Source organism: Typopeltis vanoorti, chromosome 11 (assembly GCF_054136105.1).
Source record: "Typopeltis vanoorti isolate ZY-2024b chromosome 11, IOZ_Tvanoo_1.0, whole genome shotgun sequence".
Lineage (NCBI taxonomy): Eukaryota > Metazoa > Arthropoda > Arachnida > Uropygi > Thelyphonidae > Typopeltis > Typopeltis vanoorti.
In genome coordinates, this window is record NC_143559.1 from 103,792,666 (window position 1) to 103,810,596 (window position 17,931).

Sequence of the window (17,931 nt, forward strand, 5' to 3'; positions counted from 1 at the left end):
CATTCATGTTGGTAGTGAGAATTAAAGCCTGGTATTTCTGACCAAAGGACACATCTGGCATCATCCATTCAACTGCTCTACTTGAGGTAATAAGAAGAAAGGTTAGTGGATAAACTTGGTAAATCAGCAAGTAAATTGCTCTTACTTCCTCTTCCCCCCCCCCTCTCTCTCTCTCTAAGAAAACCAGATCCTGACTTTAGAAAAATCTATTTTGAACTGTTTCAGTTATTTCTAGTAGAATTATATCATTGTTATAATTTCTTATTTCTTGACTTAAATACAATCAACAAGAATGTTAACTACATTCTCCTCCCCATTTCCCCCCCCCTCAAATGTTAGACTCAATCACTTGTCGCAGCCAAGTAACTTCTTTTAATGTTCTGATAATGCAGTTTATCCTATCTGCATAGTGTATTATGATTGTGTGTGAACGCACATGCTTCTGGCTAATTGACCTCTTCTGTTTGGTTTAAAAAAAACCTTCTCACCTCCATGTGAGACTGGCTAACTCAGTTTCATTTGAAAAATTGATATTCTTTGAAAAATTGATATTCTAGATCTGGGATTGATATTCAATCCCAGATCTTTCTGGAATTGAATCACATCTAGGACATCTGGCTGAGCTACAGAAGTGCCCTTTCTTTTTTTTGTGTCTCTGTGGACCTTTCACCTATAAATGATTTTAAACATGTAGTAGATTAATACTCAGGTCAAGCTAAGAATTTTTCTAGTTTTATTAATTTTATGTAATTTCACTTCTTTTCTTTTGTAATTTCATTTTTACATAATCCAAAAACCACACTCTAGACACCAAACATGGAACTTTTTCATGCCTCCAATAAGTAGGGCACTGGTCTCATGGCAAGAGATAAAATTCATCCCTTAAAGACAATCAGAAACATCCATGCCCATAACGGGAATTGAACCTGCAGTATGTGGGTTGGAGAGCTGATACGATAACCGCCCAGCCAACCAGTTTGGCTGTTTTTTATTAGTTCATTTTAATTTTTATGTGGCAGATACAATTCATTTCTTCTGTGTATGTGTGAGACCTGTATCCTGCACATTGGAGGATGAAGTTTGTCATCCAGAGCAGAACTTGCAGATTATCTAATTCTGAACCCACACTATCCATAGTAGTAAATGTATGACATGTTTGCATTATTTTGTGGAGGAGATTCACATAAATGGAATTTTGATGATTATTCAGAGTTTAATATTGATATTTTTATAAGTCTACATATAATTATTTTGTAAATAAATTGTATTGTGATTATATTTGTTCATCTTATTTTTGTTTTCATTATAGAAGAGCTGTAAAAGAAGCATCATCTGATCTTATACAAGAGAACTTGTATTTGAAAACACAAGTACAGAAAACTGAACTTCAGCTAAATGAACAAAAGCAAAATGCAGCTGCAAATCTGTTACAGTGTCTGAATTTAAAAGAGGAATTAAAAAAGGTTGCTTTCATTTCTTGATAGAAATATATATATATTAATGTAAATACTATCTTCTATTAAAGAAATCCAAATTCCAGTAATCTCTCATTCTGAACTTACAGGTATCAAAGGTGCAATTTCTTATAGTGGAAAGGTTTTACTAGCCAATTTCTTTTAAAATAAATAGCATTGATAGTTATAGTGGATGGTTGCAATGAGTTGAGTGCACTGTAATCTTTGCTATAGTGAGAATTGACTGAAAAATTAACATTTAAAAAAAAAAGAAAAAAATGTTTTTTACTGTTAGTTTTTAGAATAAAAGGATAATTTGTTTTTTCATATATTCCTGAAAAGATTCACTATACATTGAGATAAAATTCCCAATTTCTGCCATTATCTTTAGGTTTTATATTGTGTATGACTTCAGTAATCTCATCCTTGTGAAGAGTAAAAATTTATGTAATAACATTGGAAAATATCTCCTCTTTCTAATGTTATGCTGTGGATGTGTGAATGTCCTCATATAATAATTTTTAGCTTGGATTGAAGTTGAATAATTAGGAGAAAAGTACACATAGCCTGTAAAGAATTCAGTGAAGTGATTAGATCTGTTATTCATTTTCCATTTCTCACCTTTATATGCTGCACTCATTGCTAGATATTTACTTTGCTTCTGAATGTATAGGGATGAACCATATAGAATATACTTGGTTTGGAACTTGCCCAACCCAACAGTATTCTGTATTTTTTTCACCATTAATGTTACATGGTGATCAGCATTAATTTTGATAAAATTATGGAGACTACTACCATCTTAAGAATAATTAGTTTAATTTCTTGACATTTTGATCCTCATATTAAGGTCATCTGGAGTACATACACAAAGACAAGCCATATTACCAATTATGTATTTGGTTTAATCCAAGTGTAAGCAAACAGAGTTTGTGCCTGAAGTATTTTCAGGACTGGGGCAACTTGTGGTAAAGGTGGAATAAGTTCTAATCACTTGCCTTAGTATTTTCCATAATGCAAAACACATCTCCTTGCAGACATGTATAATGCTATGCATTAAGGGAAGGGCCACTACCCCGGTTTCGACTTTTATTGAGGTCTCATCAGTGGGAGCCAGACCCACAGGTGGTGATACTAAGGTGGAAGTAATGCAGAAGTCATATCACCATATAAGTCACCGTACATATATCACATACCAGTTACCGTACACCATATATAAAACATCAGTAATGCCCTAAAATTTGAGTAAAAAGCCGGTGACATTAAAAAAAAAAAAGGTGGGTAGGGGTACTCCTAAACAAAAATAGGCTAAATAACCATAAATATATTTACTTAGAGGAATGATATGGGAATTTTCCCAGAAAAAACTTCCATCAACTATCTCTAATCCAGAGAATTTTAATAATAAGGTGTTGACACCTTTTGGCAACTTCACAGCACGTTATTAAAGGTAAATTACAGGTATACTTAATACGGTATACTTTGGTGTGGGCCATTGGAGGAAGTGAATCCTTGAAGAAGTTGAATAAGTTCTTTGGTTTGGCAGGAGGTTTAAATGTGTCGCTTTGGTTATATTTCTGTAATCTGTTTATTTAATCAGAAATCCCTTTAATGTATGAAATGGTTACAGTTTTCTTGTATAGTTTATTTTTATTATAAGGTGCAGTCTTGTGAAGAATTTTGTTGATACTATTTTTGCTGTAGCCATTTTTTAGGAAGGTATTGCTGATAATTTTTAATTCATGCTTAAATGTTTGCTGATTGGAGCAAATCTTTAAAATAAACTTACAATTCACAATTGAAATTCGAAGTCAGGACATACTTCCATTTCTGTATTCTTCTAATCTTCACTGGATGAGGAAATTCAGGTGTATGAAGAGGAGGTATTAGAGCTGTTGCACAAACTGAATAAGAATTCAGCAATAGGGACTGATGGGATATCAGCATGTGTGCTAAGTATTAAGCTGAATTGGTTTATTCCTTTGACCAGGCTGTTTAATATGAGTCTCAGAACAGGGATGATTCTGCAGGAATGGTAAGAATGTGTGAGGGTGGTCTGAAAAGTTCTCAACCTCGACCATAGATGGCAACACTGTCGGCAAGATTTTTTTTTTTTTTTTCTAAGTTGGTACATATGTCATAAGCATCCATGTGAAATTGCAAGTCATTCTATCAAGTGGTTTGCTTTATGCAGCTGTCTGAAGCAAAAGTGTTGTCTGTATTCTTTGGAATGGATAAAATTGAGTATCGTGCAGTTATAAAATTCTTTGTAAAAGGTTTAACGCCAAAAATTCATTTGAAGTTCATTAAAATTTATGGGCACTCTTCTTCTTTGTTTTCAACAATTAAGAAATGGACTGCCTAGTTTAAGTGTGGCCGTACCAGCCTTGAAGATGATCCATGTGAAGGACATCCAAAAAGTGTAACAACACTAGAAATCATTGATCACGTGCACGATATGGTATTGGATGACCAGCAAGTCATAGTGCGTAAAATTGCTGAGACTATAGACATTTCAAAAGAAAACATGTAGGATGTATTTTGCATGAAGAATTGCAAATGAAAAAGCTTTGTGCAAGATGGTGCTTCGCTTGCTTAGAGCAGATCAAAAACTCACTCGCATGAAAATCTCTGAACAGTTATTGGAGCATCTTAACAAGAATAACAATGATTTTGTATGTCGATTTATTACTATGGATGAGACTTGGATTTGCCATTACACACCAGAATCCAAATGGCATCTTCTTTGGTTCCATCAGCAGGAAAGGTCATGGCATCAGTGTTTTGGGATAAACAAATAATTAATAAACAAAATGCTAAAGGCATTTTGTTTATTAATTATCTCAAAAAGGTTCAAACAATAACTGGGGAATATTATTCCGATGTTTTAACCAGACTAGATGAAAAGACCCGGTTTGCAGAAAAAAAAAAATCATCTTTCATCAGGACAATGCACCTGCCCACAAAGGTGTTTTGGCAATGGGAAAATTAAGGGATCTGCACTAAGAATTGTTGGAACATCCACACCTATACCTCAGATTTGGCCCCCTCTGATTTCTATATCTTCACAAAACTAACTCTTCCTCGCTAGGCAGCATTTTTCTTCAAATCAAGAGGCAAATTGCAACTGTAGAGGGGTATTTTGCAGATCATGCTGAGAATCACTACAGGGATGGGATAATGGCGCTGGAATAAATATATTAGTCTTAAGGAAGATTATGTAAAAAAATAAAAATTTTGAAATTATAAATTCGTTTTTTCATTGTTAGGCCGAGAACTTTTCAGACCACCCTCGTATGGTAATCCCATATCACAAGGATGGTACAATACTGATGTATTCAACTATTGACCAGTCAGTATCTCATGAGTGGTGAAGATTTTAGAAAAATTGGTTAGAGCTTGCATTCAGAAATGGAGAATCTTTGCTTTGCAATGAACTTGCAAAGCAAAGTTCAACTTGCTCACATTCTATAATGTTACTGTTTAACTAGACAAAGGAAATGGAGACACCAGTATACTTTCGTTTTGCTAAGGCTTTTGAAAAAATAGCGTGGAAATCTGTTGATGAATTGGAGAATGAGTTTGAATTATAAAATATTTACATGGATAAGAGAATAGCTGACTGACATCAAAATGTCATCAGTTCTTGGTCCACTGGTATTAAATCTGCACATTAATGATGTTGGGAAGGATTTGACATGTGATCAGTGGTGGCTCGTTGCTTTAAATTGTGGGGGTGCTGCAACTTTCAAAATATACATACACACTGTAAGTACAGTGTATACGTGTTTGGATAAAATATCAAACCTAAGGTAAAAATTTTAAAAAAAAATGAAACATGAAAAAATATTATTTATTATTGATAAAATTATAGTTGGGTATAATTCAAAATTACTTAAAAATAAAATCCACTATCATAACCCCCAATAATGTTCTAAAATAAAAACTATAACAATTGTAATGTCCAAATATTGAAAGAGAACGAGTAAACACGATAAGCACTAGGAACACTCCATTACTGTCGCATTACGCTAATAGCTCGCATCTCACTATGACGTGCATATGCTTGTGCACGTAGCAAATACTAGCAATATGACACTGTGGTAAACACAGTACTGCTAGCATCCTTTGCCCTCCTAATTGCTACAAGGTTGATTTTTATTATTTTTTTATACAAAATAAGAGAATTGTATAGGATTGTTGATGATAAAATTAAATATTACAAGCAAATATAAATAAATTAATAAATATATTTATATATCGAGAAAAATTGGGGGTGCTGCAGTGCCTATGCACGAGCCGCCCCTGCAGGTGATATACAGCTATTTGCTGATGATACAAAGATAGGTAGGATAATCAGGAATGCTGCCAATGTGCGATACTTCCAGAATGCATGGATTGCATCTGCATCCCACAACTTTTTACAAAACCACTAATTTGGTCATATAGTAACAATGTTTTTTAAATGGCATTAATTATATATTCAGAAATCTGTATGGTGTGGCAGAGGTAACAAATGGGGTGGTAGTTAGTGCAGACAATGTCACCTTTGCCTTTCCAAATGGGTACTGTAGTGCTAGTCTGCCAGTCAGATGGGATCTTGTTTTGCTTGATGCTTTTGTCGAACAGTCCTGTCAGAAATTCCACTCCCTCATTGTCCTAATGTTTTCCATGCTTCTATAGGTATATTATCAGTCCCAGCCACTTTGTGGTTTTTCATAGCATGGATGGGATGACATTTGCAACATCTGTGGGTGCGAAAAGTGATAGCCCCAAGATCAGGATCAGCAATGGGAAGTGGTGGATGCAGGTATTCTTTGTTACATATTGTATTAACATAATCAATGCCATTGTTGGATCTGCTGGTTTTTGCAGTAGCTATCCTTGTGCAAATTTGACATGTATGTTTTTGTATATGTTAGGCCCATATACGAGAGGTTGGCTGCCCAACCTATAGTACTTTAGTACCATATATGGGTAGTGGGATGGGAAAGGAGAAACTTGTTGACATTCGATTTAAAAGCCTGTATATTGTATTCCTTCGAAAATACAGGGTGATTATAAAATAACGTCAAGTGTTCACACTTGATGTATTTTATAATCACCCTGTATTTTATATATACTTTATATATATAAATTATAAAATACAGGGTGATTTATAATCACCCTGTATGGTGTGGACGAAACACCAATATTCGGTAGACGTACACAGTGGAACATGGGGATTCGATTTAACGGGAAAAAAAATAGTACCAAAAGTCGCCAACAGGGGAAATTTTGGCGCTGGCAAATTAATTTTAGTAGGTGACTAATGACGGACTAAATTGCAAATAAGAGACAGCACACATCAATTTCATGACGCTTGTTGTTAATTACAAATGAGGTTCAATATGACCACCATTCTGATGTTCCAGGAACTGCATACGGTGCACGACATTTTCCACAGTGGCTCGCAACATATCGGAATTGATTTGTCTCATGTGTAACGTTATTCGATCTTTCAAAGTTGTAATATCGGATACATGTGCTTGATGTACAATGCTTTTAAGAATCCTCACAGCCAAAAGTCGCAAGGATTGAGATCAGGCGATCTCGGTAGCCATGGCATGGGAAATGCACGACTAATGATTCTTCTGTCAGAGAAATGTTGTCGCAAAACATGATGTGCCTGAAGTCCGATGTGGGGTGGTGCACCATCCTGCATGAAGATGGTCGAATCGAGACATCCTCTTTGCTGCAGTTGTGGAACCACAAAGTTCTGTAGCATATTGGCATACCTGTTAGCATCGACGGACAGGTCACTGGTCCATTTTGGCGATTTTCCTCGTAAAAGTGTGGACTGATGATAAAAGATGCTGTAAATCGCTCCACACTGTGACTTTGGGCGAGTGGATAGGCATCTGCAGACACACGTGCGGATTAGTTGCAGCCCAAATGCAAACAGTTGCATGTGTTAATATTGCCGTTCAAATAAAAGTGCACTTCATCACTCCATAAAATCTGCCACAGCCATGCATCATCCACTTCCATGCACGCTAAGAATCTTAAAGATAAGTCTATTTGTGTGGTCGCATCACCAGAGCGCAATTCTTGAACACAACTGATTTTATAGAGGTAAAACTTCAACATCTGATGTAGGATTTTCCACACCGTTGTGTATGCGATATCTGTTTGCCGGGATATTGCTCGTGCACTGCTGGTACCCTGCACATTCGTCATCACCTGTTCCACAATAGCAGTTGCAACTTGTTCAACTTGTTGGTGATTGGTTTGCGTCCCCTGCCTACCTGCACTGCTAGAGTTCCAGTAGTTTCAAATCGCCGAATCAGTTTTTGTAAGTTTATTACGCTAATCGGTCCTTTTCGTAAATTTTTCATACGCCGAAAATCACGAAGGCAAGCACTGGCATTATTGTTCCGCTGATAATAGAGTTTGACTAACAAAGCATGCTCACGTAAGGTAAGAGACATCGAAAAGCAGTTTGTCTACGAATGATAAGAAATCTCACAGGCTTTCCTTTTATTGCATGATCACTCACAAGAAATGCGATAATGTAAAGTAATGCATTTTACTCGGTAAACAGCGCCAAAATTTCCCCTGTTGGCGACTTTTGGTACTTTTTTTTTCCGTTAAATCGAATCCCCATGACTTCTACTGAATATTGGTGTGTTTTGTCCAATACATTACTCGCTAGAGGGCTTTGAACACTTGACGTTATTTTATAATCACCCTGTACATCAGGGGGAAGACTGTTCCACAGTATAGCAGTAGCAGGAATGAAGTAGGAGGAAAAGAAACTTGTTCTGTGGGTTTCAAGGTGTACTGTGAAAGGTTGTTGGGCGGCAGCTGCACTTGTTCCAATGGACTTAGTACAGAGTGGGGGAATTATTGATGATGTTTCAGATGGATATTTTCAATGGAAATATTTATAGAATATACAAATTGCAGAGACTAAACATCCATGTGAAAGTGGGGAAGGAGTGAGTTGGTAAGAGATTGATCATTTATCAGTCTAATTGCTCTCCTCTGTATTGAGTCGAGCATTTTGAGGGAACTTTTAAGAGCCCCCACTTCAAATTTTTTATTTTTTTGATTTTGTATCCAAACACAAGTAGTACGGTAGTAAGTGGTACAACATGATGTACCACTCCAAATGTGAGAACAGTATTTGATAGCTGGGTATTTGTATAAGGTTAACAGCTGTTTTGAGGTGAAATAACATCTTGAGCGAAAGGGAAATCCTAGTTTTTTGGAAGCTGAGGATGCAATGGTTGTGATGTGTTTATCCCAGGGGGAGGCCTGATGTCAAGGTAATTCCGAGAAGAGAAATTTCATCTTGTCTAGGAATTTGAGTGTTATCAAAAATATCACCGGGGGAAAATGGTTCTTTTTTGTGGGAAATAAGACAAACTAGGTTTTACTTGCGTTGAAGTTGACGAGGTTAACTCAGCTCCCATTGGAGGATGGCTTGGAGGTCCAAATTAAGGGAAGTTGTGGTTAATGTTCTGTGGATTGAAATGAGTTGTGTAGGGTAAGGTTTATCAAATGAAAGGAAGAAGTGCAATGTGCTGTAATCTGCAAAACTGTATTGGGTTGGAGGTCAGCTGAAGTAGGTCATTCATATACAGAAAGAAGAGGGTCTGTGAGAGAACTGAACCTTGTGGGACCCCAGCACTAGTTGGATGGTGAGAGAATAAGGAGCCATCTACCATCACACATAGTGTGCATTCAGACAGAAAGCTGGCAATCAATCTGCAGAAGTCCTGAGACAATCCAAATGATGGAAGTTTTCTTAGTAAGCCTTTGTGCCAGACCCAGTCAAAAGCTTTAGAGATATCAAGTGCAACCAGTTGGGATTAGTCAAATTTTTCCATGGCATTTGTCCAGAGATGAGTGATATATGAGAGCAGGTCGCCTGTTGATCGGCATTGATAGAATTCTGTACTGGTGGTCGCTTAATCGCATGGGTACCTTCAAGGTAGAGCAAGAATTGAATGACTGATATCTGGATTTGTCTAGTCTGTATATGTCATTGGCTCCTTCAGGTTTGTAAAGGTGAGTATCCAGGTTGGGTAGAGCTCAACTTTTGCTGCCGCTACTTCTCATTTAGCAATTGTCTTGAGTTGGCGATAATGAATGAGGTCCTTATCAGTTCTAGATTGTAGCCAGTTCTTCTGTGCATCTTTCTCGGCCTTCACTATGTGCTGGACATTTTTATTCTACCACCAAACTTGCTTTTCTGTGAACTGGCAGCCTGGTTTAGTTGCACCTAGAATTTTCTTAGTGCTTGCTTGGATTTTCATGATAGTCTCATTTCATATTTCTCTGGTTATAGTTTCTATTTTCAGGGGACCAACAGCATATATAAGTTGTTGCAAATGGTTAGCAAGTTTCCACTACTTAATTCATTCAGTAGATGTTACTAGTTGCCTGGGTAGTCAAATTTGGAGAAGAAATCAAGGACCAAGAGTCTATGTTGGGGAGCAATATTGTTATAAGGAATGACATTGCAGTCTAATACTAGTTTCAGGTCTCTTCTCCCTATCATCAAGTAATCAATTTGTTTTATGGCTACCACTGTAATAGGTGATGAGGTGGGATGGGCGTTTCCTAAAAATGTGTTGCTAGTGTCAGATCACATGCTTCAGCACATTCCAAGATGTTTGTCTCCGTCATTGCATGTGCCATATCCACAACCATGTATACGGTCAAAACCATCTTAGAAATGGCCAACATGGACATTTAAGTCTCCACCAATAATTAGCGGTTCATCATATTTGGCATCGATGACTAATTTCTTTCTTATTCTTTGTAAATTTATTCAGTTGACTTCCTACCAACTTTCCCAATTTTGTTGTCTATTTCCATATTTAATTTTCTACCGTAATTTGACATTGCATAATATATAGTGTATTAAAATGTTCAAATATGTGAAGAAAGTATAATTGTTTTCCTTAAATCAGTTATGTTTTAATGGAGAAATTCCAATTATATGTTAGCACATCTCAGTATGGAGAGCAACATTAGTCTAATTACTAATGGAAATAATGTTCTCCAAAAACAATATTGATTAGTTTTTTAGATAGAGATGGAGATTACATAAAGATGGTATGAAAATTCCAAGGATCTGGATGGCACACATTCAGCCAACCTAATATGAAAGATTCAACATAAGTCAGGACGCTAGCCAATCCGCTAGTATTAGAAACCATTCCACTCCAATTGGCTGGAATGATGTTAATATATGTATGTAGTAGACAACACAAATAATAGGACTCTTGCGTTGATGTATAATTTTTTTTTTTTTTTCCACCAGAGGTCAGGCCAACAATTGTGGTAGCGGTTAGTCAGTGTCTTTAACGAACCAGTATGATTGTAGTATAGCTTGTTTCTTGTGTATATTTGTATGCTCCAGAAGATGACCTTGACATAAAGGTCGAAACGTCGAATTGTAAAATTTTAGTAATATTAAACTAAAGTTTTTATTCAAACACGGTAGTTGTCTCCATAATTTCCAAAAATGCATTCGGATCACCGTGCAAGCCTAAAAGAAAGGATTAGTTTTTTAGATTTATATCTTCTTGTGGTTGATCACCATTGAAAGAAACTTCATATTTATCTGAAATTCATTTGTGAATTATTACCACAATATATAAATTTAAAAAAAATTCACTAATATTGCTAGTATTTGGTTTCCGTTTTGCATTCTTTTAATTTTTTTTGTTTCCTCTTAAAAAAAAAAAAAACCTTGCATTCAGTTACCAACACAGTACATTTACAACTGTTAACACAAGTTACACTGCTTCCTCTAGTCTGAATGTATGCACATTCACTTCAAACTACCATCTAAACTTATTGAAGTTCATATTATATGAGTAGAACAAATGTGTAAAATGAATCAAGGTAAGGAAAAAAAAATAAAGCTTTGTTTATATGATAATCAGTCTGTTAAATTAAAAGGTGACAAGTTTCTGACTTTTGACCAAAATAAGTTCCTCCCTGTTTGGGCACCTGTTCATGTTGAGGATAACTCCTTATGATGGTACTATCTGTTCCTCTGGAAAGGGAATCTTAATAGTCTCGCACTACTTTGCTTCTGTTTCTCCAAGATTGGTGGTGTAGGGTGGAACAACCATGATGGTTGGTTTAGTGGGCTTGCTTGAAAGGACAAATAGTGTTTCAGTGCTATCTTTCTCCCATGGGCAGAGATTGAGCCTAAGTCTTGCTGTATGTGCTAGTATGACTCCTGGATAGCTTTGGCATTCCACTTGTCATTGCAATCATTGCTATCATCAACTGAAAAAAAAAAAAAAGCATTCTACCCCTACAAATATACCATCTGTTTTTATACATGTAACAAGAATGTCCAATCACCCCTTTTTTTTTATCCAAAAGGGTTTGAAAAGGTTGGCAGTTCCCCAAAATCAGTGTGTGGGGGGGGAGTCTCCTTTCACGATATATTCCTGTCAGATCATCCTCCAAGGAATAATTGGATCAACTCTTTTCTGTAACATTACATAGGAAATAAGGAGAAAATTATAAGTACCCCCCCCCCACACACACACAACTTTTCTTGAGGAGTAATATCAGAGTGGGGCCTCATTGTTCGTGATGAGATTTGCTCTGAATTAAAAGATCTGGGAGTGATGACATAAAATTCTCATATATAGGAATGGTAGTACCCACCACAAATATCTTTTTCATTTAACAATCCTAAACTCACAATAGCAAGATATCTTCTAAATTCCTTGTTAGGCTCTGTATCCTAAACCCTTGTCACTGCTTTGTATATCAGAAACATATATCTTCATCCATCCTCAGATTACCTGTCATAGCTCTGCCTATGCAATGTGGCAGAAAAGAGCATGAGAATAGATTGCAATTGCAAAAAAAAACTAAATGTGCTAATTGCAAGGAAGAACATCCAGCTACTCTTCAGTTTGCCCAAGGTAGAAGGATGAAAAGGAGATCCACACTATTGTAAAATTTATATATCTATGATATATAATGTGTAAGAATTTATTTTTTGGTTGTTTACTCCTCTATGATCTTATATCCTTTCCTTAAATCTTGGTTTATGTTGTATTATTTTTTATTTTTTACTTTTTATTTCTTCAACTCCAAAATTTTGTCCTATACAATTCTTACAGACTCTACCCTTATTATTACCTCTAACCCTTGGCTGCTATTAGTGTATTGCCCACGTGTGCAAAACTCGATAGACAAAGGAAATTCCTCTGGCCAGAGCCAATTTCTTTGTTAAAATACTAGTGTTAACCCTGTTTCAAATTTCGGAAAATTTATTTGTTTACTCTGCACTACCAAAATTCTATAGATAAGAGAAATTTCTTTATTTAAAAGCAAACACCTAGTATGGCACATGATCCTGTATCCTTTCCTTCTCTATTTCTAAACACAATAATCTAATATATTCATATTTTGCACTGCAGTCGTGACTATCCCCAATATATTTATGCATAGGTTCTCTTTGAGTGGTGCATTGAGATTAGCGATCAGGCAAGTTATTTGGTTGACAAGAAAAATTTTATTCATTACTAATAAAGCAAGTAACAATTATCTTCATGGACACTAACTTAACTAATGTTGGTAAATAAGATAACTCGACGTAACATGAATGATAACACATGAATATTCTAGTTCCCTTACAACATGAAATATTATCAATTACTATTAAAATGGGATGTCCTTCTAATTACTTAACTCCTACATTATTTTCACACAATTATTTGTTCAAGAAATACCCAACAATGACAAACTAAATTGTTTTCACGCTACACTTTTCCAAGTTTTCTGACTCAGATTAATCATTCCCTATTCATGGTTCAACTCCTAAAATCCTACAACACTTCATAAATCACAATTCTAATTAGTCCCTTTTACCGTCACAATCTAACTTTCTTTGTATACAAAAAATTCTTACTTTACCAAGGTGTCGGGATCTCACTGGCATATACTTTCAATCATCAATTGAAATTATATGGCTTGGGTTTTCTTCATCTGGTCCCTTTTCGACGAGGTTACCTGGCTGATACGTTCCTTAGGTTCTTGCTTCTGGAAGGTAGATGTGCGAATATGATCACGATTCATCGCCTACAATGTTCACGAAGAACTGCTGCCGATGTTGGTCCACGAGGTTCCGCATTTCCTTCTCGTCATACACTGACCTTCTGCTATGCCGAGACCTATACACACGTTGGCATTCTACTTAGCTGCATCGCCGCTCTCATTCATCTCACCCCAACCTCACTGGAACTTCCTTTCTCCGGGAACGACTGGAATAAAAGCCTCGTTTTCGTGTCGCAAAAAACTATAATACCCCCTTGATGACCTTCACACAGCACCTCAATTCCTCTGCACTCTGTTCCGATGCTTCTCGTCCATGGGAGATCCCCCTCCACACGCAACGTAGACCTTTGTGTATGTGATGGCCTCAGGTCATGATTTAATCTTCTTATCTTGTCTGAGATTTTAGCCTAATGTTCGCATACTAACACATACTTCACCCATTCCTAAATTGCTTCCCCTCTTTTTTTTTTTTTTTAACGTAAGACATTTGACAATACAATATTCAGCAAATTTCAAATCAAGAAATGTTATTCTCATTTCATTTACATTCAATTTCTTTTTATTAATATACAAGTATTACATCGAGAATTTAGACACTTGTTAAATCTGAATGAAAGGTAATACATTATAAGTTCTCTTTCATTCAAGATTTAACACTATAACATCTAGTAGAGATTCTCTTATGCTTAAAAGATGGCAGTAAATAGTGTCAAAGGGGATATTAACATGTATGTCTATCTTACTTTCTTGCAGTTTCATCATCATTGAGCGGTATGATTCACATTCTCCATAGAGCAAATTAGAGAGAGAGAGAGAGAGAGCATCACTCCTGAAAATGCACCAAAAATGGTTTTGCTACAGTTCATTATTATAAATAATAAATAAACCGCTAACATTTGATTTCCTTACAGGGAGTAGGCAAGGCCGTTTTAGCCCTATCTAACTTTTGGAGAGTGAGGGGGGGGGGGAGTTCGGTCTCCACCGGAGGCCAATTAGAAATAGCTGGCCCAAGACTATCACGAATACTATCCAGCATCCGGTAAAGAGAGGCAGTTGGCAAGTGCCACCATCTTGTGTTCCCTAATCCTAACGCTATGTTTATTGTCTGAGATAGTGTGAGTTCTATGCTCGATTTTCTGGGAGAAAAAACCACTTGCTCATGCTAACTTGGGAACCAGTCAAAGGAAGGCTTAGAAAATATTCCTCTAGGAATACTATGGCTACTAAGGAGTAGCCATAGTATTCAACACAAAATACGAGGCTAATCTTCTTGAATGGCAGTCAGTCTCAAGTAGAGTAATGTGGGCAAATATGAGAATGGGGAACTGGACAATGAGACTTATTTGTGCCTATGGTCCCACAGAAGGTTCTACTAAGATAGAAGTGGAGGAATTTTTTGATGCTTTAGAAAAAGCAACTGACACAATGAAAAATGAAAAGTTGGTCCTTGTTGGGGATCTAAATAGCAGAGTAGGAAATGATTGTGAGACATACAAAAATATTTTGGGAAAATTTGGAGAAAAGAGCAAAGCTAATAATAATGGCAAATATCTGTTGGATTTCTGCTCAGGACATGGACTGGTTATTACTAACACCATGTTCCAACATAAAAATGTGCACAAATTCACATGGAGAGTGAATAAGAAAAGTCTCATTGACTATGTTATTGTTGATTGTGATGTTTTCTCCCTGGTACAGGACACCAGAGTATACAGAGGATTTGAAATTGGAAGTGATCACTATTTAGTCTTGAGCAGGATAAAATTGAATTTCATATTGAAAAGAATAACATGTAAGAAACTTTTAAAGCGAATAAAAGTTGAGCAGCTCTCAGATGTGAGCTGTAGACTAAAATACACAAAGATTATTGAAGTAAAAATGAAAGAGTTTGAGAACAGGAATCAAACCTTGGAGATTCAATGGCAAACTCTGAAGAAAACATTGATTGATTCTGCCAGAGAGGCATGTGGTGAGGTTGTTTGTAAGGATAAAAAAATCAGAACTCCCTGGTGGACACAGGAGGTTAAAGAGGCAGTGAAGGAAAAGAAGAAAGTATACCAAAAGTTCCTGTCAAATAAGTCGGCTTGTGCTCTTAGAGAATATAGAAACTAATGCAAGAATGCTAAACACTGTGTAAAACTAGCTAAACAAAAGTCATGGGAGGACTTTGGCAAGAATATAGAAAATAAATATCAAGAAGGTGGCAAAATATTCTGGAGGTGGTTGAAGAAGCTTAAGAATGGAGGAAAGAGTGCTATAAAAGGAATTAGAGATGATAAAGGTAACATGAAAACGGGAGAAAAAGATATCCTTGAAGTATGGAGTAATTACTTTGAAAAACTGCTAAATGAAACAAGCAGTGATGACAGCACAGTGGTAAAAAACACTGACCAGGCATGCAGTCAGGAATACATATCCATACTTGAAGTAGAAAAAGCCATCAAAGGCTTGAAATGTGGAAAGGCAGCAGGAGTAGATGATATTCGACCAGAAATGCTGAAGTATGGTGGTATAAGAGTCTTACAGTGGCTGCACTGCATAGTTTAGAAAGCCTGGACAGAGGGATGAATTCCCGATGATTGGAGTAGAGCTCTCATAGTACCCATATATAAAAAGGGAAATAAAACTGCATGTGAGAATTACAGAGGTATTTCCCTACTGAGTGTTCCTAGCAAGATCTATGCAAGTATACTTGAGAAACGGTTGAGAAGAATTGTGGAAGAAAAGCTTGAAGAACAAGCTGGATTCAGGCCAAATAGAGGCTGTCAGGATCAGATCTTCACTTTATGACAAATAGTCGAGAAAGCATGGGAATATAACAAAGATCTGTATTTAAGTTTTGTCGATCTGGAAAAGGCATATGACAAGGTGCCAAGAAGAAGCTATTCAATATGCTGCAGTTATATGGTGTCAATGGGACATTATATCAAGCAATACTTAGTCTTTATTTGAGTTGTAAGTCAGCAGTTAGAATTGAAGGAAGTACAGGAAGATGGTTTAATGTTAAATCTGGTGTGAGACAAGGATGTACATTATCCCCCTCTGTTATTCATTATCTATATGGATCGCATTATGAAGGAAAGTGGTATTGAACATGATATCGAAATTGGAGATGTTAATGTCAGCTCTTTGCTTTATGCGGATGATGTTATACTTCTAAATAAATCCGCTACAAGTCTGCAAGATTCTCTGACTAAATTGAATAGCTCTTGTAATAGATATGGTATGAAGGTCAGCAATAAAAAGACAAAGACAATGAAAATAGGCAGAATCATTGAAAATGTCAACTGTGTTGTGAATGGAATACCTGTGGAACAAGTAAAACATTTCATCTATTTAGGCACGATTTTTACTGAAGATGGTAAATTAAATATAGAAATAGACAACAGAATCAGCAAAGCTGGTATGGTGGGAAGTCAATTGAATAAATTCATATGGAATAAGAGAGAAATTAGTCGCAACACTAAATTAGCTGTATACAAGACAGTGTTCAAACCAGTTTTAACTTATGGATCTGAGAGCTGGGTCAGAAGTAAAACATTTGACCAAAGACTAGAGACTTCAGATTTGAGAGTCCTGAGAAAGATTATAGGCGTGAACAGGTGGCATCAATGGCAGTATCATATTAAAAACGAGGATATTAGGAAAGAACTTGACATTGTCAGCATCCAGGAATGCATTAGCAGGGCTAATCTCAGGTGGTATGGTCACTTAAACAGAATGGGCGAGGAAAGATTAGCAAAACAAGTGTTCTCTGCCAGGTTGGCAGGAAAACGACCGAGAGGAAGACCAAGATATAGGTGGATTGATACAGTACAAAGTGCTTTAGACGATAGAAATATAAGAGCTGATAATATTGGAGTGTTGACAAGTAACAGACTGATTTGGAGGAAAATTGTAGATAGGAAATTAATAATGATGTAATTTTTTTCATGTACTATCATATCCTGTACACCCCTTGAGGGTACATTGCAGGAATTTGATGATGATGATATTCCTCTAGTTGGTGACTAGATTTGAATCTAGGTCTTCCTTTGAGGTATCAAGTGTCATGGAGTGCAAACACCACATCCACTGAGCTACACAGGCTCTTTTATTATTTATTTATATATTTATATTATTTATTATTATTATATATGTAAAAGAAAATATTGTGCCTTTATTTGGTCGTAAACAATATATAATTAAAACTGACCAGTTTTGCCACTAATACTACTGGCTTCTTCTGAGTTAGAATGATAAAAATGTCATAAAAAGCTAACATGAACAATAACATTACTGAAATATATAAAACACGTATGAACCGTTACAATATAAGTTGAAAATGAAATCACACGGAACGTGTGAGTTGGCATGAGTTAGCTATTGTCCAGCATTGTGTACAGATAGT

At 36.2% G+C, this 17,931-nt stretch overlaps 1 protein-coding gene across 1 annotated transcript in view; it reads left to right on the plus strand.

Annotated features, from left to right (window-relative positions):
- The window catches only part of LOC150101893 (citron Rho-interacting kinase-like), a 594,274-nt gene that overhangs the window by 211,125 nt on the left and 365,218 nt on the right, over window positions 1–17,931 (plus strand). The window contains exon 18 of the mRNA XM_090400165.1: window positions 1,310–1,463. Within this exon, the coding sequence (XP_090256291.1) occupies window positions 1,310–1,463 (154 nt within the window). The remainder of the gene's footprint in view (window positions 1–1,309; window positions 1,464–17,931) is intronic.